The following is a 22,858-nucleotide window of genomic DNA, read 5'->3' as shown; positions in this document are numbered from 1 at the left end:
GCCAATCCTCTTCCTCGTGATAAGGTCCTGAAAAAGACAATGATTAGGCAAAAAAAGTCATGTTACAATTTAAGTCACGGGTAATACGATTCAAAGATAAAAGACTAACATTGAAATTGGGAACATGGAGGACAAAAGACAAAGGAAGGGAAGAGGTGGCATGAATTAAACTTTTCCTTGACACAGACGAAATGGTACCATCAACAATACGCACGTTTTCCTGACCTGAAGAGGGTTATACTCTGAAAATAAATTAGCGGAGCCAAACATATGGTCAGAAGCACTAGAATTAATAATCCATGGTATCGTTGTACGAGATAGCAATGCACATGGGGAGGAAGCCAAGTTACCTGGATTGGCAAAGGAAGAAGAGGATGCACCTGTAACAGAAGTGGAGGCTCGACGGTCTAGCAAGTGGTGAAGAGCAATCTTAAAATCCAAGGCAGATAACCCCAAAACATCAACAACGGAGGAGACAACTAGAGATGAAGATGGTGGCTCAACAATGTCTGAAAGATGGGCTCGTGCATTGGCCCCTCGGCCTCTAGGACCAGACTGACCCCCTTGAGTACCAGGACGGTCGCCTCGGCCAGCAGAGGGAGTTCCATGCAGCTTCCAACAAGTCTCTTGTATGTAGCGATGTCGACGACAGTAGGCATAGTAAAGATTATCCTTTTCAGAGAAAGGACGAGAACCACGAGTCACACAATCGCCATCGCAAGAGGGTGCAGAAACCAAGGCCGAGCGATCAGTAGGAACAAAAGGAAGCATCGCAGAACGGCGACTCTCCTCATTCTGCACAAAAGCAAAGGCTTCCTAAAGAGAAGGAAGCAGATCCATACCAAGTACTCTGCTCCGAATCAGATCATACTCCACATTGAGGCCTTCCAAGAACTTAAAGACTCACTTTTGTGCTACAAACTTTCGATAACCAGTAGAATCAGTGGGACAGACAGGCTTGTAATCCTGAAGGTGATCTAGTTGTTTCCACCCATTGCTAAGGAAGGTAAAATACTGGAGGATAGTCTACTCACCTTGTACCGACCTTTTAATGGAGCGACATAACTCAAAAGCCTATGAGAAGTTTCACTTCCTGGAGTAAGTAGTTGCTACGGCCTTCCAAATATCCTGGGCAGTGTCCATAGACAAGTAGCCCTCTCCAATCTCTGGAACCATAGAATGGATTAACTAGCCCATAATCAGAGAATTGGTGATCTCCCACTGGTCATAATGAGGGTTGGTGATACTGGGTGCCTAAACCTGCCCATCAACATATCCCATCTTCTCCTTGTTCTTCAAGAAAATAATCAGACTCTGCAACCACACTAGGTAATCCTGACCATTGAATAGAGAGGTGGTGATTCTAAGGTCAGTGTGGAGGTTATCAGACATAGTGGAAGGGATAACAGAACTCTCGCCTTGAGATGGCTGAGAGGTAGTAGATTCACTGGTCAAATCCGCCATAGAGACTCTACTAACTTCTCCTCAAACACGATGTCAATCACAAACCCAGAAGATGAGAGTGGAGTAAGAAGCACAACAGGAACTATAAAAGCATAAAGATTGAAAATCCAGCGTGGTTTTTTTTTTTTTTTGCTGTACTGTTTTTACATCACCTGAGTTTTTTTTTTTTTTTTTGCATTTTATTATTTATGAAGAAGAAACGATGTATATATATTTAAGAAGAAAGAAACAGAGAAGTCAGAGGCTAATACTAACGAAACAAAGAAGTTAGAGGCTAATCTCAAGGACCTCCAGGATTGCCAACAAACCTATATGAAGGAAGAGAAGGCTTTGGCTGCCCTGGAGGGGGGGCGACTGACCTTCCGTAGCCCTAGGTGAGAGCCGACAGACCAAGATAGACCTTCGGCTGACCTGGGTAGGAGCCGACTGGCCTTTGGCTAGCCTGGGTAAGGGCCGACTTGCCTTCTGCTGCCCTGGGTGAGGGCCGACTGTCTTAACCAAGAGTCTGGGTGGCTTGGGCAGTCCTTCGGTGGAAGCAAGGTAATTTTTGGTTGGTCTAAAGTTTCTCCTTGGGTGGCCCTAATACCATGTAGGTTTGGAGAAGAGAAAGAGTTAGGGAATAAGTTAGACTTCATTCCCTTTTATATTAATAATACTAAGTAATTATAGGAGTGCCCTAAGGCAAAATATATGGGCCAGCCCCTTACACCAATCAAGGGAATAAATAAGAATAATGAAATACAATCACAATCACTTGTTTCCTATTCTTACACATACAAAGATTTTCGGAGTCTACACACCTTACCCTCTATTTGAAGATCTTCAAAGCCAAGAGGAATGTCTATGTACACCTCCTCTTCTAGATCACCATGTAGGAAAGCATTCTTCACATCAAACTGGTGAAGAGGCCAATCAAGATTAGCTGCAAGAGAGAAGTATCCGAACTGAATTCAATTTTGCAACTGGAGCAAACGTCTCTTGATAGTCATCTCCATAGGTTTGAGTAAATCCCTTTGACATAAGCCAAGCTTTATAGCGCTTAATTGAACCATCTGCCTTGTGCTTCACAATATGCACCCACTTACATTTACAGTTCGTTTGCCCTTAGGTAACTCTGTCAATTTCCAAATGTCATTCTTATGAAGTGCTTTTATCTCTTCAATCATAGCATGTTTCCACTCAGGAGTGGCAAGAGCATCTTGAAAATGATCAGGTATACTAACGGAGGAAATTTTTTGACATAAAGTCTCTATATGAAGGAGACAAATTAGAATAGAATACAAAATTAGAGATAAGATGTTGAGTACAAGACCTCACACCCTTCTAGTGGGCAACAGGAATATCAAGATCTGTGTATTCAGGGTTGTCAGAGTTACCTGCACTCTTATCAGTTGAAGGAGACGACAGCAGAATATCAAGAGAAGTGGTCTCTTAGATCCGAGTAACCTTCTGTCTTTCATTATCCCTGATATAAACTTTTCCTTGCTCCTTGAGTATATCAGCTTATGTATTTCCAATAGCTGGTTCACATTGTGGTTCTTATGCTATATCCTCAACAATTGGTAAGGATTCAGAATTAGGTAATACTCCTATGCAAAGAATCTCTTTACACCAAGGCTTCCCCAAAAGGATGACTGGGAACCAGAGAGGACAAGAAGTAGGATTGTGACTTAAAGAATGTGACATCTATAGACACAAACCACTTATGAGAAGGAAGATGATAACATTTATGTCCCTTTTGAGAAGGGCAATACCCAAGAAAGACACACTTAATAGAACGGGGGGATCCATTTTACCACGAGAAACAGAAAGTGGACAGATCCAAAAATTTTGAGGGGAATAGAAGACGCGGATTGAGAGCCTAAGAATACCTGAAGAGGAGTTTTCTTGTGCAGCACTTTAGTAGGAAGGCAATTGATAAGATAGGCAGCGGTGAGAACAGTTTCACCCTAGTAGGACTGAGGCATATGCAAAGAAAAAGTCATGCAGTGAGCTATATCAAAAAGATCACGATTCTTGCGGTCCGCAACCCCATTTTGCTAAGGAGTGCTGGTGTAAGATGTCTAATGAATAATGCCATGATTGTTGAAATATTGCCCTAACCCCGAATTAATATGCTCACCCCCATTATCAGCATGCAGAATTTTGACAACAACCCCAAATTGAGTGCGAATCATCTGATGAAAGGTTTGAAATATAGAGAAAACCTCACTTTTTTCTTTGAGTAAATACACCTAAGTAGTGCGAGAAAAATCATCAATGAAGGTGACAAACCATCTATGGCTTTTTAATGAAACAACACGAGAAGGACCTCAAACATGAGAATGAATCAATGAAAAAGGAACGAAACTTCTATTAATACTTGGAGCAAAAGAAGCTCAGTGTTGTTTTCCAAGTTCACATGACTCACAATTAAACTCAGAAACATTATTGTTCTTAAAAGAAGGAAACAAATGCTTAAGTAATAAAAAAGATGGATGTTCCAAACGCCAATGCCAAAGCCAAATGTCGTCCTTGGTGGTTAGAGACTGGACGGTATGATGAGCTAAGTGATTTGCCTGATCCAAGATGTAAAGACTGTTCTCTGCTTTATTACTGCTAATCGTCCTCCTCATGATAAGGTCTTGAAAAAGACAATGATTAGAAAAAAAGGTTGCACTACAATTTAAGTCTTGAGTAAGACAACTCAATGATAGAAGATTAATAGAGAAACTGAGAACATGTAATATTGATGACAAAGGTAAAGCAGATGTGGCATGCATTAAACCTTTCCCAAAAACAAACAAAATGGTACCATCATCAATCCTAACTTTCTCGACCTAAAGAGGGCTTATATTCTGAGAAAAGATCAAAAGATCCAGTTATATGATTTGAGGCACCAAAATCAATAATCTAAGGCAAAGCTTTATGAGATAGGAAGCACTTGTAGAGGAGGCTAAGTTACTTGAATGGGCAAACGAAGAGAAAGATGCACCGGTAGGAGTAGTGAAAGTCTGGCGGTCTAGCAAGTGACGTAGAGCATCCTCAAACTCAGAGAAAGACATACCAAATACATCATTAGTAGACTGAATAGCTGGAGCAGTCATGTGTATCAATTGCACTAGAATGATGGGCATGTGGGTTAAACCCACATCCTTGAGACTATCCAGATCAACCCCCTCAACCACAGAGCGGTCACCATGACCCTCAGATGGAGTACCATAACACTTCCAACATGTCTCACGAGTGTGTCTAAGTTGGCGACAATAGTCACAAAACAAATGATCCTTCTCAGAAAGATTGCGTGAACCATGAAGCAGATGATCCACATCTCTAGGAGGAGCAGAAACTAATGCGGAGCGCTGTATGGAAGTAGAAGGAAGCATAGCTAAATGACGACTTTCCTCATTCTGTACAGAAGCAAATGTTTCCTGAAGGGAAGGAAGAACATCAATGCCAAGAACACGACTCCAAACAAGATCAAACTCCATATTGAGGCCTTCCAAAAATTTGAAGACTTTTTCATGTTCAACAAATTTGCGGTACTGAAGAATCCATTGGACAGACTGGTTTGTACTCCTAAAGGTGATTTAGACGTTTCTAGCCATTACTAAGGAAAGTGAAGTACTGAAGAATGGTCACCTTGCCTTGTCCTGAGAGCTCAATTGAGTGGCGCAACACAAAATTCTGTGAGAAATTCCCCTTCCGGGGGTAGGTAGTGGCCACAACATCCCAAATATCCTAGGCCGTCTCCATAAACAAGTAACCCTCACCAATATCAGGAACTATGGAATGAATGAGCCATCCCATAATCAAAGAATTGGTAATCTCCCATTGGTCATAACTAGGATTAGTGATATCTGGTGCTTGGACTCTCCTGTCAACGTAACCTATCCTTTCCCTACTTTTCAAAAAAAGTGGTAGACACTGCGCGACCATGCAAGGTAATTCTAACTATTAAATAGAGGTGATGATTTTGAGGTTAGGATTCTAATTCTCAGATGTAGTAGTAATAATGGAACTCTCTCCTTTAGGTGGGTGAGAAGTAGTGGTAGATTCATTAGACGTGTCAGCTATTTATGCTCTACTATTACAACCAAAAACTGCACTAATCACAACTATGGAAAGATGGAATGGACTGAACTGAATTGAACTGAACTAGAACAAGCAATATCAAACACAGACCACTATAGGAACATAACAATCAGATTAATGGGGCCATATAATTACCTAAAAAATAAATCAAATAAAGAGGAACAAATCCCCAATCAAAACAAGGGTTAAACTATTCTCAAGAAGAAAGGAAGAACTTGCTTGAAGCGAGGAACAGAGTTGTAGATGGACCAATCAAACCATATAGCGCCCTAGATAATGAACAACCCTTAGAAAAACATCTACAAGTGCCGGAAAAACACAGAGGGGATGTTGTTGCTGTCGGGTGGGGCTGAAGGCCCTTTGGCTTGAGCTGAAACTACTTAGGGGAGGCTGGAAGCCCTTCGTCTTGAGCCTAAAATCCTCAAAGAGGTGTTGACTAGAGCCGATAGAGGTAGGGGAGTGGTCGGCTACTAGTGGGTGGCTCCAGTTGACTTTTGGATGGTGAATGGGTGGTGGTGGGTTGATGTCGGCTGGTGTGTGGACGATGGGTTTAAGGTTTTAGCTCTGATACCATATTTGTTGTAGGGAAAATCAAACTTCGGGATGTGATAGCATATCACCCCCTTTATATTAGAGAATAGGTAACTTACAATAGAAGCCTTTTAGGCGAGAAAGGAAATATAGCTAAGCTACAACTAATAATTGTAAATAAGGAAATACAATAATGGTAACATCTAGTTCATTCTATTATAAACAAAACATTTAACCACAATGTTTTTTCCACTTGGGCCCCCACATTTAACCCCACCATCTAGTTCATTCAAAATGCTAAACAAAACATTTTTTTTCACTTGTGCCCACGTTTAACCACACAACAAAAAAAAAAAAAAAGAAAAAAAAAAGTAGTTGGTGATAATTTTTTATTTTTTATTATCAGCAACAAAGATGAATTATATTGATTAGAGAGAGAGAGAGAGAGAGAGATTATGGTTGCCATAACGGTTGCGGTGGCGCGGTTGCAGTTGCGGTAATCGGAACCGTGATTTTTTTTTTTCGCACAATTTTAAAAAAACTTACGTATATGCATATTTTTTTTTTCTTCAGAATCACATTTTTTGGAGTTTAAAATAGATTTTGATAAATTTTTGTTAGTTTTTAAATATGATATAATATATTTCATATTTTTAAATCACTATAAAAGAAGCTTTTTATATTTTATTTCAATAGTTAATGACTTTAAGAATAATTGATTTTAAATGTCTACAAATTATTTTTGACAGATACTTGAACTAACTGAATAAAAAATATTCACAATTATTAAATGAAATGATTATAAAAATAAAAATTGTACCATAAACACAAATTATTTTTGAGACATTTTTTTGAATAACACTTTACAGCTAACTAAATAAAATTATTTACAATGAAGTATTAAATGAAATGATTATAAAAATAAAAATTGTGCCAAAAACAAAAATTATTTTTAAGCTACTGATTTTATATATTTTTAATGACATTTTCTAGACAACATATTACAGTAACAAAATAAAAAATATTTACAATTAAATATTAAATAAAATGATTATAAAAGTAAATACAACCACTGCTTATCTATTTTTTATTTTACATGCTAATGTAATGAAATAAAAATCTAAAAAAAAATTTAAAAAAAAAATTCATATAAGATTATTTCTTTGGATTTGGATCACTCGAGTATTTTTTTTTTTTTTTGTAAGCTTTCGTTTTTTTTTTTTTTTCTTTTTGTTTTGGAAAGGAAGCTATTCAGAATATTGTAAAAGTATGTAACGGACCGTTATGGTACCGCTACAGCCATTATGTAACACCGAAACGGCCATCACACATGTAAATTTCCGTCACAACAATATAGCGGCCGTAACGGATGGCGTAACCACCACGACCGTTACGTAATGGTTGCGGTCGTTTTTTAAAACCTTTTGTTTAGGGTTTTAGCTCTAATACCATATTTGTTTTTGGGAAAATCAAACTTAAGGTTGTGATTAGGATATCACCCCGTTTTTATTAGAGAATAGGTAACTTACAATAGAAGCCTTTTAGGCAAGAAAGGAAATAAAGCTAAGCTACAACTAATAATAGTAAATAAAGAAATACAGTAAGAGTGCTACTATTAGCACCCCATCAATTATTTTGGACCCCCCCCATTTTTTAGCTTTTGTTTTTAATTTTTTTTTATTTACAATAATGGCCTCAAATAAAATTACTAAAAAGGACATCAATAATTTTGGGACACTCCATCTCACAGTTAAGCCTACACATCCACTACATCATGAGTTAGGGTTTATGAGAGCATCCACCTCCATCACCACCCATCCATCTTCTCCAAATCTCATCTTCAAAGCCTACCCACCTTCAAAACCTTGAAAAAAATTTGGCAGCAATATTCTGACGGTAACGGTGACAATCATTTGATTACTTACGTTTCTCCGGCAATGACAATTAGTGGAAGTTTTTTTGACAATCACAACTCCATAAGACGAGAGGAGTACAACAATAAAAGCTCAAAGGAGATTCATAGCTTTGATAATGTTCTTAGCTCAGAGCAGATTGCCTTTGTAAGGGTAAGTTTCTTAAAAAAATGGCAAAAATAATAAAAACTATTTGTCATTTTTCGAGACTAAACTCCCGAACATATGATCGAAATTCGGGAATACAGGTCCGAACATTGTTTATTTGTTTGGGAACAGGTAACCGAACATTTCTTATTTGTTCAGGAACAGATAACCGAATATTATTAATGAACCTTTTTCAAACTTTAAAACCACAAAACCAAGGTAAGATAGTGAACAAGAATTGAAACTATCAGAGAATTCAAAGAAACCCACTTGAGAGATCACAAATCTAAACTCGTGGAGATCGCAGAACCCATAAAAAGGGAATTTTGAATCAACAGCAAAAAAAATTACATTTATTTTCTCAGGTCATGAATATGTATGTGGAAATGAAATATTAATCACCTTCGTGGGTTTTGTTAGGGTTTTTGGAAAAGAGGCTTTTTGGGGTGTGGGGGGTGTGCATTCAATTGAATGGGTAAAATATTTTTACAAGGATAATTTTGGTATTATTTGGGGGTAGAAATTTCTTTTTAAGAGTTTTAGAATTTATAAGTAGGGGTCCAAAGAAATGAGGGATCCAAAATAATTGATGGGGTACTAATAGCAGCACTCCACAATAATGCTAACATCTAGTTCATTCAATTCTAAACAAAACATTTAACCACAAAATGTTTTTTTCCACTTGTGCCCCCACATTTAACCATATCATCTAGTTCATTCAAAATACTAAACAAAACATTTTTTTCACTCACCACAAAAAAAATAAAAATAAAGTAGTTGGTGACAATTTTTTATTATCAGCAACAAAGATGAATTATATTGATAAAAAAAATAAAAAAATAGAGAGAGAGAGATACAAAAGGAGGAGAAGTCCTCTCCAAGGATATCAAACAAATTCGAAGAAAAAGAAAAAACCAATTAAACATCACAAACCACCCTCCAATCTTGAAGAAATTAAAAAAAGGCACCCCTTTAAATGGAGTGGACACTATGAAGCGCAGTCCCACATCACTTGAGTACTAAAGTAATGTTAAGCAAATAAGTGTGAGGGCACCCTCACCTCAATAGCATGCGCCCAAAACTATACCAAATGACACTCTTTGTCCCACAACAAGTCCTCATCATCAAACTTCTCTTCAAAGATCCTTCCATTCCATTCCAACCAAATGATCCAAAATATTGCGAAGACAAAACATTGCCACAACACTTTTGCTCTCTTCTTGCCTCCCAAACCCCGGAAATCAATTAAAAGCATATAAGCACAAATCCCAGAGCCAACCAGTGAGAATCAACCAAAAGAAATAGTGAATGCCACAGTATAGTGAAGAAATAAATGAATCAAGGATTCCCCATCCCTCCGACACATGATGCACCATTGAGGACAGAGACAGCAATTAGGTCTCTTCTTTGAAAGGTATCATTGGTCATATAATGCTTCCATGAGCCAGCGACCACGAAAAGGTCTTCACCTTAAGAGGCACAAATGCTTTCCAAATTCTTATATGATATGGAAAAGAAAGTACATTAGGCTCATCGATTAGTTTATAAAAAAAGGACTTGCATAAAAAAAAATGCTGGAGGGGTGAATGCCAAACCCAGTTGATGACAAATTATCCATAAACTTTTCTGGTGGATGTGTGGTCTTAGGCTTCCTTAGTATGCATATGGCTCTCACTCCCTCCAGCCCTTTCTCCATCGACTCCAAATGTGAAGTCCTGCATAATTGAAATAGTAATATTAATAGTTCAACCAATATAAACTTTATTTTATGTGTACATTTGTGCAAAAAACAATGCTCACTTTGTCAAGTACCACATATGGAAGCACTTTGAAAATATAGGTTCGTGTGTATTGCTTAATAATGGCGCAAACCAAATCACAAAATGCCAACTGGGATCAAAATCCTCAAATTAGGTATGGTTCAATGTTGCACTATAAATTAAGCCACTGTTGCAATTTTAAATAAACAGAAACTACCTCTAAACAAGCTTGGCAATCAAATAGACAAATTGATGTTAAATTCTAAGCATTTCATGAACCAAACACTGTGTGACAAGAAACCCCCAATATGAAAAACAACCCACAAGTTGCTTCCACTGATGCATTCTTGTCAGTTGGGCCATGCATGGGTGGATAATGTATCTTTACTTATTTATTAATTATTTTGTAGTACCTTTTTATGTCTGGGTTGAATCTTGATTGGCACATCACAATTTAGAGAAACAACTCTTGTATGTTCATGGGTTTGAAAACAGTAAAAAATAGATGTATTATTGATTGATTAATTGATCTGTTATATTACAAATCAGAGTAGCTCATTATATAGGAGAGGGTTTGGGTAGTAGGTGAGGAGTAGGTGAGGGTAAATTGGTGGTAGGTGTAGTAGGTGTGGTAGTAGGTGGTGGTAGGTGTAGGTAAATTCTAACAGCCCCCCGCAAACTCAAGGAGGATAGAAACTAACCAACTTGAGTTTGAAGAGAGGAACAAAACAAGAAAAATACATAAAAAATAAAAAAGGATAGGAGACACTGTATGGTCGTGTCAGACCGTTGGTGAAGACACTGAAAGGTGGTGTCATAACGTTGTAGAGGACACTGTATGGGGGTGTCATAACTTTGTAGAGGACACTGTATGGGGGTGTCATAACGTTGTAGAGGACACTGTATGGTGGTGTCAGACCGATGTAGAAGACAGTTTATGGGGTCATGTCGGACCGTTGTAGAAGACAGTTTATGGGGTCATGTTGGACCGTTGTAGCAGACAATGTTGTGACAGTTGTTGTGACAGTTTACGGAGTCTTGCTGGACCCTTGTAGAAACTAACCGGAATCAATGTCGGGACAGTTTACAGAGTCTTGTCGGACCCATAAAGGAGCTAACCGGAATCAATGTCGGGACAGTTTACAGAGTCTTGTCGGACCCATAAAGGAACTAACCGAAATTAATGTCGGGACAGTTTACAGAGTCTTGCCGGACCCTTAAAAAATGCACCCTCAAAAGGTGTGCCCAATTTTTCAAAAGGCGTGCCATCAAAAGGCGTGCCCACTTTATCAAAAGATGTGCCATGAAAAGGCGTGCCAGTTTGTCGGGCGTCAAGAGGCGCGCGATGCGCGTGGCTGCCTCGGCTATAAGACAGAGGCTGAGGCTGAGGCAAAAACACCTGTGAGAGATATTCTGAGAGAGATTTCTGAGAGAGATTCTGTATAACACTCTGTTGCCTAGAAAATGGCTTCATCGTCTTCCCGTGGGCTGCTCACCCTCTTTCCCGACCTCAACGAGTCAACGAGAGAGAGAACTGGTGCGGTGGCACTGGAACCTCAACCAAGCGCCCCGGAGTTTGCTCCGTTGAACTTTCCGATGCGGTCGGTGGAGCAAAGAATGGCAGTGCAGTCGGATGTGGAAGCCAATCAGTATACTTTGAAGGCATGTGTGGAAAGCATGACGGCGGTCACAAACCTGTCGAACCGGCTGCAGAGTAGGACAAATGAGGTGCAGCATTTAAACTCCCAGCTGGCTCTGCTCCAACGCATGTATAAGGATGCGCGAGCAGAGATAAGTGTGCTTAAGGCAGAAAATAAGGAACTGAAGCGGAAGGCCACCGTGATGTTCCGATTTGGAGGGCCGCCATATGCTGCAGTGGAGGAGTATGGGGGAGTGAACGTGCTCGGTGGACAAGGAAGCACTGAGGCAACACCGTCAAGGGCCGGCCAGGACGGAGGCAAGAAGAAGAGACCTGCAGTAGAGTAGAGAAGAAAAAATCCCGCTGTGGGTGTGGTTGATTGGTTTGTGTTTTTTTTTTTTTTTTTTTTTTTGGTGTAAAATTGTGATCGGGGTTGATCCCTGAGATGAATAAAATATGGGTTGTTGTGAAAATTGGTAAATTTTATTTTATTTTAGTTTTTTTTTTTTTTTTTTTTTTTTTTTTTTTTTTTTTTTATGTGTATCCATGAAAGAGAGGAATGTTAGAGAAAAGTTGATATAGTCGGGACAAAAGGTGACATAGTGGAGGTGTAAGTAATATATTATAATAAATATATATATATAAAATAAAAAGAAGAGTGGGTAGTAAAAAAAATAAAAAGAAACGGAAAGAGGGAACAAAACCCACGTGATAAAGTGGAGAGAAGGGGAGAGAGGGAAACTCTGTGTCCCGCATGTGAGTGAGAGAGAGTGAAAGAGAGATGAGAGGAATCTGTGGTCAATTGAAAAAAACAGCCCCCTGTTTTGTTTGGTGGTTCTTCTCTTTCAATGAGTAGTGTCCTTTTATCTGAGATTCCAGGTCCAGCCACTTGGCCTCTTTACTCTCTCTCTCTCTCACAGTATAGTTCTTCTTACCTTGAGCACTCATCAAGTGAGTGTGTGCAGTACGCTGTTTTTAGAGAGAGAAGGAAGTGAGAGAAAGGTGAAAAGAGAGTGCGAACACACATACATATGGCTATGAGGATTGTTTGGAGCTCAACAAGAACCAAATGGGTCTCACTCTCTGGGCTACTTCTTCTTCATTTAGCTGCTGGACAATTACAAGACGGATTGCTGGACAACGGTGATTTCGAGACCCCTCCAGCCGGTGGGTTCTCAAACCTGGGATTAGGAGGAAGAGGAGATGGGCCGACGGCAATCCCAAGCTGGAAAACGAACGGGACAGTGGTGACGGAGATGAGGGAGTCGAGGTCGTCGTTGGGGAGCTGGTATTTGAGGAGGAAGGGGACGACGTCGTTCTCGTACAAATCGCCGGCGACGTAGAGATCGCGATCTGCAGAGTAGCTGTAGCGAAGCAAGCCGGCTTGCCTTGCCGATTCGAAGCACTGAGTGAAAAGGGAGATCGTCGGTGCAATCCCAGCTTCCGGAAGCCGGTACATGGCTTCTCCGAAAGTCATCCATGGTGTAGAAAAAGAAGATAGAAAGGGAGGTTCATAGTGGCCATTCTCACTATTCTGGTCTCTGCAAATGGTTACTTACTATGGTATAGTATGGTACAGTTTGGTTGAGACCCGGCGGGCGGTCAAGGCAAGGTTGCCGCCCGCCGGAAGGCGAAGAACACCAAAATCTTTAACCTATAGCTCTGATACCAAGTAAATAATAGATGTATTATTGATTGATTAATTGATCTGTTATATTACAAATCTAAGTTGAAACAACTCTGTGTTTTCAACACAACAAACAAACAATTGTTTCTCCACTGGTATCTTCCACTCAACAATCCAAAGCAATAAAATCCTCAAATGTACAAAAACACAACTTTGCATTGTACAATTGAAGAATTGAATTCATATTCAAGCTTTGTATCATTTTGCTTTCTTCATCTAGTTTTTACACAGGAAACAAATCTCTGTAACTCCTGAATCTTGATTGTGGGCCCATGCAAGAAGTTTGAAAACACAAAATGCTAATACCAAACTTGAGATTCCAACTGGGTTTTCAAACCCATTCTTGCAAAAACAAAAGACCTGATAGAACATTTCTAGAAAAAACAAAAGACCCTTTGAAAGATTTCAAGCACCAAACTTTCTGAGACATCAATACAGATAAATTCAACAAATATTTCCAGTTTAAATTAAGTTCATACGATGAGTTGACATTTTACTGTTCTCTTGTAATCTAATTCATAAACTTGGAAAAGTATATAGATCTAACCGACAGCAAAGCACTTTCTCTTCAAGCTCACTAGAAAGAGAGGTAATTGCACTTAGTAAAACATCAATGGCCAAAACAACAAAATGGAAACAAATGAGGGTGTTCGATAAGAAACACCACCTTTTTCTCTGCAAACTTGATGTGCCCCAAAAGCTCTAAATTTAGATAAGAACATGAAAAACATGAAGGGCATAGAGTGAGGGGAAATCAAAAGAGAGGTTTGCCAGACTAATTTTAGAAGGTAACCAAGTCAAAGGAAATGGTATGATAACTTGTGTCTATGTAGACATGCAGACACATATGCAAACATAGAAGTACTTTACAAAACCAAAAAGCTCTCATGGCGCCAAAAAAAGAGTGGGTAAATTAAAAATACACCCCATAAGATTTGCTTAAAATACAGATTGTTCCTGTGATTTTGAAAATCACAAATACCCCATTGTCAAAATTTTTTATTTAATATAATTAACATAAAAAATGAAATTCCTAACTACTCTCCTATGCAACAATAAAATTATCAAAATTATTAATTAAAATATATTTTTGACATCATTAAAATTGTTAATTGACTTAATGATTAATTAATAAAAGGAGTCATTTGTTATGCAATTATAAATTTAAAGGGCCAAGATGTAATTTTGTTAACCACCGGGGCAATTCATATTTTAAGAAAACCCCAAGGGGTATATTTGTAATATATCCAAAAAAAAAAACCACAAAATGTATTGTAAATAATTAGAATTTTGTATGCTTTTGGATAGTGACGGCTATATAGCCCAAAAACTCTCAGTGAGCTTGTTCTCCTACCTATAAGCAAGAAAATCACATATTAATTCTTACTTCTCCCCTATTTTCCTCACCAAATAACTATATATAAATTACCCTCATATTTTAAGACAAACGAAGATACAACACTCAGGTGATCTAAAGTGCTTGGCAGGCTTGAATTTGGTGGAGTTTAAGCACGACATAGGCAAAAATTTGTTCCTTGACGTAGCCAAAAGAGTTGGCCCATGACGACAAGCCTAGTCTAAGTCATGTTGTGTGCCCTTGCCTTATTCTTTTTAGTACATAAATTGGCTACTCAACAAGGTTTGTGTTGGTTGAGGTTTAGGCATTGATGTTCTAATCTTCTCACTGCACAATTGCCTCCTTCAATTTGATTTTATGTTAATAGCCCATTAGTGCTTGCTTGGTAGCAGCTCTAGTCTAAGTGACTTGAAATTATTCACATGGGTTGAAGAGTTTTGTCAAATGAGATGTAAGCTCCTTTCCAAGGTGTTGTCAAAGTCTTTGACCAACTCAACTACACAAAGTTGTGCTATAACTAAATGAGACCCATAAGATGGTTGACCTTTCTCACTTTCACGTCATTGGAGAAGCTTTATCATAAAGGAGTTACACCTTTGTTGTGATCTTTAAGTCGAGATTTGTGTGGCTCACATATTTAATATGACTTGATAGGTAGGAGAGAATATGGGGTATTGTCCATAGTGGCCTATGGGAGCATTTGCCCCCCCTCAAAATGAAAGTTTGCTTTAGTTGGTATCCCTATCTTTACATAAGTGGTTCGAAAGGCCCCTAATTGTGAAGTTAGTACGGCCTTTGGTGTTGAAACTGACATATGTAGACACCCTAGTGCACTTCTTGAATTTGTAGCATAAAAGGGTTCTAATCTTGCACTTGGTATTATTGTAGATGCTACCACCTCAAGGGCTGTCAAATTATTGCATACAGTTTGGCTAACTTTAGATTCAGGAAGGTCAAAATGGTTAAAGTGTTTTTTATTTCTTGAACATGCCAACCCTTTTAAATCGATAAATTTTAAGAAAAGGGAAACTTGCAAAAGCAACTTTCTTAAAGTTACTAAAAGTCTGGCATATCCAGCCTACCTTTAGAAGGCCAACAAATAATCGGCAGAGTCCCTTTTTTGTTGGTTTTCCAGCAAAAGCTGTGTGACTTTGAAAATGAAAATCTAAGTTGCCTTCATGGGGATCTTCTATTTGCACACCACACTTTGTCTTAGTTCACACCATTTGTGTCGTTCAGTTATCAATTTTCGAACGAAAATAAAATCTTCAGATATCAACTTCCGAACAAAAAGCAATTGTTTGAATATCAACTATCGAATAGAGTTTATATCCGAACAATTCATTTTTGTTTGGAAGTTGATATCTGAACTATAAAATAGTGTGAATTGAGAGATTTTGTGGTGTGCGAATAGATTCTTCCTATGATGCAAAATGGACCAAAATACCATCACAATAGGTTCATGGTGCAGGGTACCCTTGTAGTAAAGTGTGGTATTGTGATTGTGTCTAAGGCCCTTAAGACAACCCCAATGTTGATGTGACATGAAATAGGGATGACATCAGCATGGCTTTTCAACAAGCACCCCTGTGTTGACCCTAATAACTTGCTGTCAAACTTTAGCTGTTTTGGGTGTCCTATTCATAAATCAACCGGTGTCCTACGGGCAACACCACTTATGTGAGCTCAGTTTATGTGAAGAAAATAAATTTGTTGAAATCTTGTTTTCTTTATTGTTATTCTTCTTGGTCTATAGTGTATGTTTGTAGATGGAATGGAGGATTCTCTTTGCACTAATTTTATGTATACATATGACATATATATTTATTTATTGTAGTGACCTTGCCGTGTTGTGTTGTGTTGTGAATTTTTGAAAATTGTTATGTCAATGTGTTTGTATTGTGTTGTATTCCTATCTCATTTTCATATCCGTGCTTCTTAGGAGACTACCCTTGTGACTAATGATTTATTAGGTCCACGCTCTCAAATACTTTTTTCCTCTTCTTCTTATTCTTCTTTAAATGTTTAGTGATTGTTAAAAATTGTTCATGCCTCTGCTTATTTTACAGGAAGCAAGCTTGGCTATCCCATTATTCTCCCCAGTTCTTGTCCCAATGGCTCAAAGCATTGGACCGCTTCTGTCACAGATTACATCATCACCAACAGTCCGCCTTGGGGTGAGAATCTATTCACTAATGTCTATCATCTGGACTTGAATATGTGGTCAAATTAGGCATGCCTTTCTGTAAATAGTTATTAGAGAATGATAATGGTGATGATGGTGATTCCTTGAGATATTACAAACAAAAGTGGTGAAACAAAGTGAGAAAAGAGAATAAGATTGCATGTCAAACCAAATTAAATCATCTCTTAATACACACAAAGTTTTGAAAGGCTTTACTAAGGCTCACGTCAAAGTGAGGCTAAGGCAAAAAGCCTCAAGGCTTTGATTTTTAGGCTTTACTTCCCAAAAGCTTGTGTACACAGTCTGAGACATGCGCCTTAGGTGCGTTTTGTACGCCTTTTACGCGTAAGCATGTGAGGAGTATGCATATGAAGTGTTTTCCTTAGGTTCTTGTTAAACTTAGTCTAGTAGATGGTTTTAAAAATAAAAAAAATCATTTTGCAACTATATTCTATAGGAAAAATTAAGTAAATGACCAATTAAGAAAAAACACAAAGATAATGCGCAGTAGGAAGCTCAATTACTAAAGCTAAGAATACCAATTTCAGTTTCAATAAAGCAAAGTTTCCTTCTCTGTAGTGAGTCTTGAGCAGAAAAGTATTTACACCTTTATGTTTAATTTTGATGTATTTATTTATTATTTTAAAACCTTGCTATTTTATTTTAGTAAATACACCCAAGCAGTGCGAGAAAAATTATCAATAAAGGTGACAAACCATCTATGGCCTTTTAATGAAACAACACGAGAAGGAGCTCAAATATCAGAATGAATTAATGAAAAAAGAATGAAACTTTTATTTATACTTGGAGCAAAAGAAACTCGGTGTTGTTTTTCAAATTGACACGACTCACAATGAAACTCAGAAACATTATTGTTCTTAAAAGAACAAGAAACAAATGCTTAAGTAATAAAAAAGACGAATGTTCCAGACGTTGGTGTCAAAGCCAAATGTCATCCTTGGTGGTTGGAGACTAGATCGTATGATGAGCCAAGTGATCTGCATGATCCAAGTTATAGTGACCATTCTCTACTCTACCACTATCAATTGTCCTCCTTGTGATAAGGTCCTGAAAAAGACAATGATCAGGAAAAAAAGGTTACACTACAATTCAAATCCTAAGTAAAACGACTCAATGATAGAAGATTAACAGAGAAACTGAGAATATGTAAAATTGATGACAAAGGTAAAGAAGATGTGGCATGGATTAAACCTTTCCGAAAACAGAAGAAATGTTATCATCGGCAATCCTAACTTTATCCTGACTTGAAGAGGACTTATATTCTGAGAAAAGATCAGAAGATCCAGTCATATGACCCGAGACACCAGAATCAATAATCCGAGGCAAAGCTTTATGAGATAGGAAAGCACTTGTAGAAAAGGCTAAGTTACCTAAATGGGCAAACGAAGAGGAAGATGTACTGGTAGGAGTAATGGAAGTCCGGCAGTCTAGCAAGTAATGTAGGGCATCCTCAAACTGAGAAAAAGACATACCAGACACATCATCAGTAAACTGAGCAGCTGGAGCGGAGTCATGTGTGTCAACTACACTAGAATGATGGGCACGTAGGTTAAGCTCACGTCCTCGAGACTTTCCAGATAGACTTCCTCGACCATTAGAGCAGTTACCATGACCCTTAGATGAAGTATCATGAAGCTTCTAACATGTCTCACAAGTGTGTCCAGGCTGGTGACAGTAGTCACAAAATAAATTATCCTTCTCAGAAGGATTGCATGAACCATGAGACAGGACAATCCCCATCTCTAGGAGGAGCAGAAACTAATGCAAAGCACTTTGTGGAGGTAAGAGGAAGCATAGCTGAACAACAACTCTCCTTATTCTGTACATAAGCAAACACTTCGTAAAGGGAAGGAAGAACATCCATGCCAAGAACATGACTCCTAACAGGATCAAACTCCATATTGAGGCCTTCCAAAAATTTGATGACTTTTTCCTGTTCAATAAATTTTTGGTACCCCACAGAATCCTTTAGGCAAACTGGTTTGTAGTCCTGAAGGTGATTCAGATGTTTCCAGCCATTACTAAGGAAAGTGAAGTACTGAAGAATGGTCACCTCGCCCTGTATTGAGCACTCAATCGAGTGGCGCAACTCAGAAGTCTGTGAAAAATTTCCCTTCCGGGAGTAAATAGTGGCCACAACATCCCAAATATCATAGGCTGTCTCCATAGATAAGTAACCCACACCAATATCAGGAACCATGGAATGGATGAGTCATCCCATAATCAAAGAATTGGTAATCTCCCATTGGTCATAACTAGGATCAGTGATATCTAATGCTTGGACTCTCCCTGTCAACGTAACCCATCTTCCCCTTACTCTTCAGAAAAAGTGTCAGACATTGCAACCACACAAGGTAATTCTAACTATTAAACAGAGAGGTGGTTATATTAGGGCTCTGATTCAAGTTCTCAGGCGTAGTAGGCATAATGGAACTCTCCTCTTGAGGTGGGTGAGAAGTAGTGGTGGATCCACTAGGCAGGTCAGCCATTTATATGCTACTATCTCAACCAAAAAAATTGCACTAATCACAACGACGGGAAGATGGAATGGAAGGAACAAGCAATGGCAATCACACCACTATGGGAGCATAACAATCAAATTCATGGGGCCATCTATGCACCCAAAAAATAAATGAAATAGTGGAGGAAGTAAACTTCAATCAAAATAGCAGTCCTGGGGTCTCGAGAACAATAAAATAAAATAAAAACGTAGTAATGGAGAGAATGAGAACAAACAAATGTAATCAGACCATGGGCTAGATGAATGAGCCTTGTTGAAGTCAAAAAACCCCTAAAGCCTATGAAGTGAAGCTCGAAACAAACCAGAGAAGGTCCAGAGTCTCTTTGTAAAAACTAACAGACCATGGGTAAGTGCCGACAACCCTAGAACAGGGTCTAGAGGCCTTCGGCTTGAGCCGAAAGCACGTAGAGAAGGGTTGGTTGAAGCCAAAAGCCCTAGAACAGGGTCTGGAGCTCTTCGGCTTGAGCAGAAATCACCTAGAGGGGTGTCGGCTGAGTTAGGTGGCTTCGGGTGGTGATGGGTAGTGGTGAAGTGGTGGTTGGGTGGTGTATGGTGGCTGTGTGGGTGATGAGTTTAGGGTTTGGGTTTTGATAGCATGTTTGTTTTAGGGAAAATCAAACTTAGGGAATGGTGAGACCATCACTCCCTTATATATTAATAATAGGAAACATACAATAGAAGCCTCAAGGCACAAAAGGAAACTAAAACTAATGACAGCTAATTTAAATAAATCACAATAACGAAGATATTATTCTAACATTATTTCCCTTACAAGGTATTGTGTGCCTTGAGCATTATTGATATAAATATGATGGAATGAGGGAGAGAACCCTAATTTACTCTCTTCTCTAACTCTTTTGTCTTGCATCATTCTCTCTCGACCTTTTTAATCATCTTCTATTTTGTTTTTATTTCTTTTCTCTATATCTAACTATAATCCTTGCCAGTAATAATTAAAAAGAAAGGGCCATTACCAAATGGTGGTTTTATTATGTTTGCATGCTGTGCGTGGTAGATTGTATGCATTATTCATCTGTATTTGTTTCCATCATATTTATCATCTTTTTCCTAAGAATTGATTTTCTCAATTCTCTTGGCCTTTTAAAATGATATTTGACAATTAGGTACGTGTGGATGGCATAAATGGGTGCCTGGGTTGGACCATTTTTTCTTTTACTAATAGACTTGAAGCTATTGCTTTTTATGCACCACTGATTTTTTGTGATGATTTAAATACAGGCAGAGATGACTATGAAACAGTTAGAGAACCTTAGCCCTCCCATAATGAAGCAAGTTCTTCCTCTGGTTGAGCAACTTCCTCCTTTGTACACAGACTTAGTCAATGGAAAGGAAAATTTCACTCCAAAGCCAGAAGAAACAAGACGACTGGTATGCCAAACCTTTAACTTCTATTATATTTCATTGATATCTACTATGTTTTCATGAATATTTTTCTGTTACCTTTTGTCATGATGCACATGTTTCTCTCTCACATAATTTTAATGTAATCATGTTGTGTAAGATTTTGTGACTCACTTTATTAGGAATGTGCACTTATTCTGTTAAATTGTACAGTACGTCATTTTCCTTGGGTCTTCAAAATCACAAACAATAGAGGGGTGGCTTGGTGAATGGTGTTGAATATAGAAATTAGAGTATATAGAATCTTTTTATTTTTAGTATTATGTATATAATCTGTGATTGTGTCAATCACAGATTTAGTGCCTTATTTATATTGTTTCCTTGTTTATATCGTTCCTAAATTGTATCATAAATCTATTATATATACATGGCCTCTACCTCATTAATGGGTAAGCCAAATCATTCTTTTCATCTCTTTTGGTATCAGAGCCAGAGCACAGAAACCCTAGTTCTTTGCCTAGCCACTGTCGACACCTCTGTCCCACTGCCCAGCCACTGTTTCATTTTCTTCCTTCCTCCTTAAGTGCCGACAACCCCCTTCCAGCCCTGTATTTCACTCGACAGCCCCACCCAGCCAGCTTAGACCCCCCGAAACCACCTACCCAACCCTCTACACCCCTTGACAGGCTGCCCTAGTGCTGTTGAGAGTCTTGTTGGCTGCCGACCAGGGTGTTTCCTGGCCATAGATGCTTCGGCAGCTCTTCTGGGCAGTTTAATTCCTATTGTTTTCCTTTTTAGGGTGTGGTGCTAATGTACTAAGCACTTTTTAGCCTTTTTTTATTTAATGGACTACTAGATTTGTTCAGTAGCATTTATTTGGACTAGCCGTTGAGTTTTTTTCAGCTTTTTGTATTTTTCTAGACTGTGTTGCTATGATTTTGTGCTTTCTAGCGCCTATTAATCCACCATGACTGACCCATCCTATGTTGATTCCAATATGCCCACCAAACCTATATCAATGACTTTTGATTTTTCTCTCTCTCATCACACTCCTGTTCATCGCATTACGAGTGTGGTGTTGAATGGGAAAATTTTTGCTGCTGGGGGCCGCTCCCTTAAACACTATTTAGAGGGAAAGGGAAAGACCCATTGGCTCTCATCTTCTATTTAGCCTGCAGCGACTGATCCTACATGTGCCCAGTGGGATATAGATAATTGCACTATTCTAGGATGGACGTTCAACTCCATAGAGGACCATATTTACCACATGTTCCTTTATTGTGACACTGTTTCGAGTGTTTGGCGTGCCTTGTCTCAGATGTGTGCCCATGCTCATAATGATGCTCACATCTTTGAGCTCTATCACGACATTGCTCGTGCCTCCTAGACTGCTTTGGGTCTCTCTGTGTTAGAGTTCTTTGGATACCTTCAGGCTCGTTGGGAGGAATTAGCTCAATATAAGCCCTTGACTGAGTTACCAGCAGAAGTCGCCGCTCTGGTGTCTAGCTGCCTTGCCCGCTAGCACACTTACCAGTTTCTGATGGGTTTAAACTTTGAATTTGAATCTCTTCGAACTCAGATTTTAAACACATCGCCCATGCCATCCCTCTATGAGGCCTTTGCCACCATTGATAGTGATGACCGTCGTTAGCGTCTAGTTCCGCACACCACTACTCAGTGACTCTTGTCTTATCTAACAAGATGGCCCTTGCTGCAACCTCTGGTTCTCGGGGTTCTACTGATTCAGTTACCTGTCATCATTGTTGGGGCTCGTAGTCATGTCAAGGCTCGCTGCTTCAAACTTCATTCTAAGTTGAGACAATGATCTTCTCGCCCTCGTGGTTTTGGCACACCTCGCACTGCTGCTTTAGTGGAGGCCTCATGCTTCTGGGTCTCTGAGTATTCCTATTTTACAGCAGTTACAGACTCAGATTGGCTAGCTTCAGACTCAACTTGGGACTTTGACTACTAGTCCTCTACTACTACTACTCACTACAGGTACTTCTATTGCTTTTCATGTTTGGTTTGCTGGTTCCTCATGGGTTTTGGATTTTAGGGCTAATGATCATATGACGGGTGAATTTTCTCTTCTTTCATCTCCAGTTCCTACTACTATAGACCAATCTGTTTGTCTTGCTGATGGGTCTTTCTCCTCAGTTCGTCACAAGGGTCAAGTGTCTTTATCTCCTGATATTAC

The 22,858-nt window shown here is 38.8% G+C and overlaps 1 protein-coding gene across 4 annotated transcripts in view; it reads left to right on the top strand.

The window, feature by feature from the left end:
• The window catches only part of LOC114278728 (Gut esterase (DUF1350)), a 65,854-nt gene that overhangs the window by 17,809 nt on the left and 25,187 nt on the right, over window positions 1-22,858 (top strand). For all 4 annotated transcript variants that reach the window (XM_082893110.1, XM_028220825.2, XM_028220826.2 and 1 more), the window contains 2 exons: window positions 16,642-16,749; window positions 20,539-20,688. In XM_082893110.1, the coding sequence (XP_082749236.1) occupies window positions 16,642-16,749; window positions 20,539-20,688 (258 nt within the window). The remainder of the gene's footprint in view (window positions 1-16,641; window positions 16,750-20,538; window positions 20,689-22,858) is intronic.

This window comes from Camellia sinensis, chromosome 10 (assembly GCF_055761805.1).
Source record: "Camellia sinensis isolate YWXY chromosome 10, ASM5576180v1, whole genome shotgun sequence".
Lineage (NCBI taxonomy): Eukaryota > Viridiplantae > Streptophyta > Magnoliopsida > Ericales > Theaceae > Camellia > Camellia sinensis.
The sequence above is the reverse complement of the archived record's forward strand: the minus strand, read 5'-3'. Positions and strand labels throughout refer to the sequence as shown.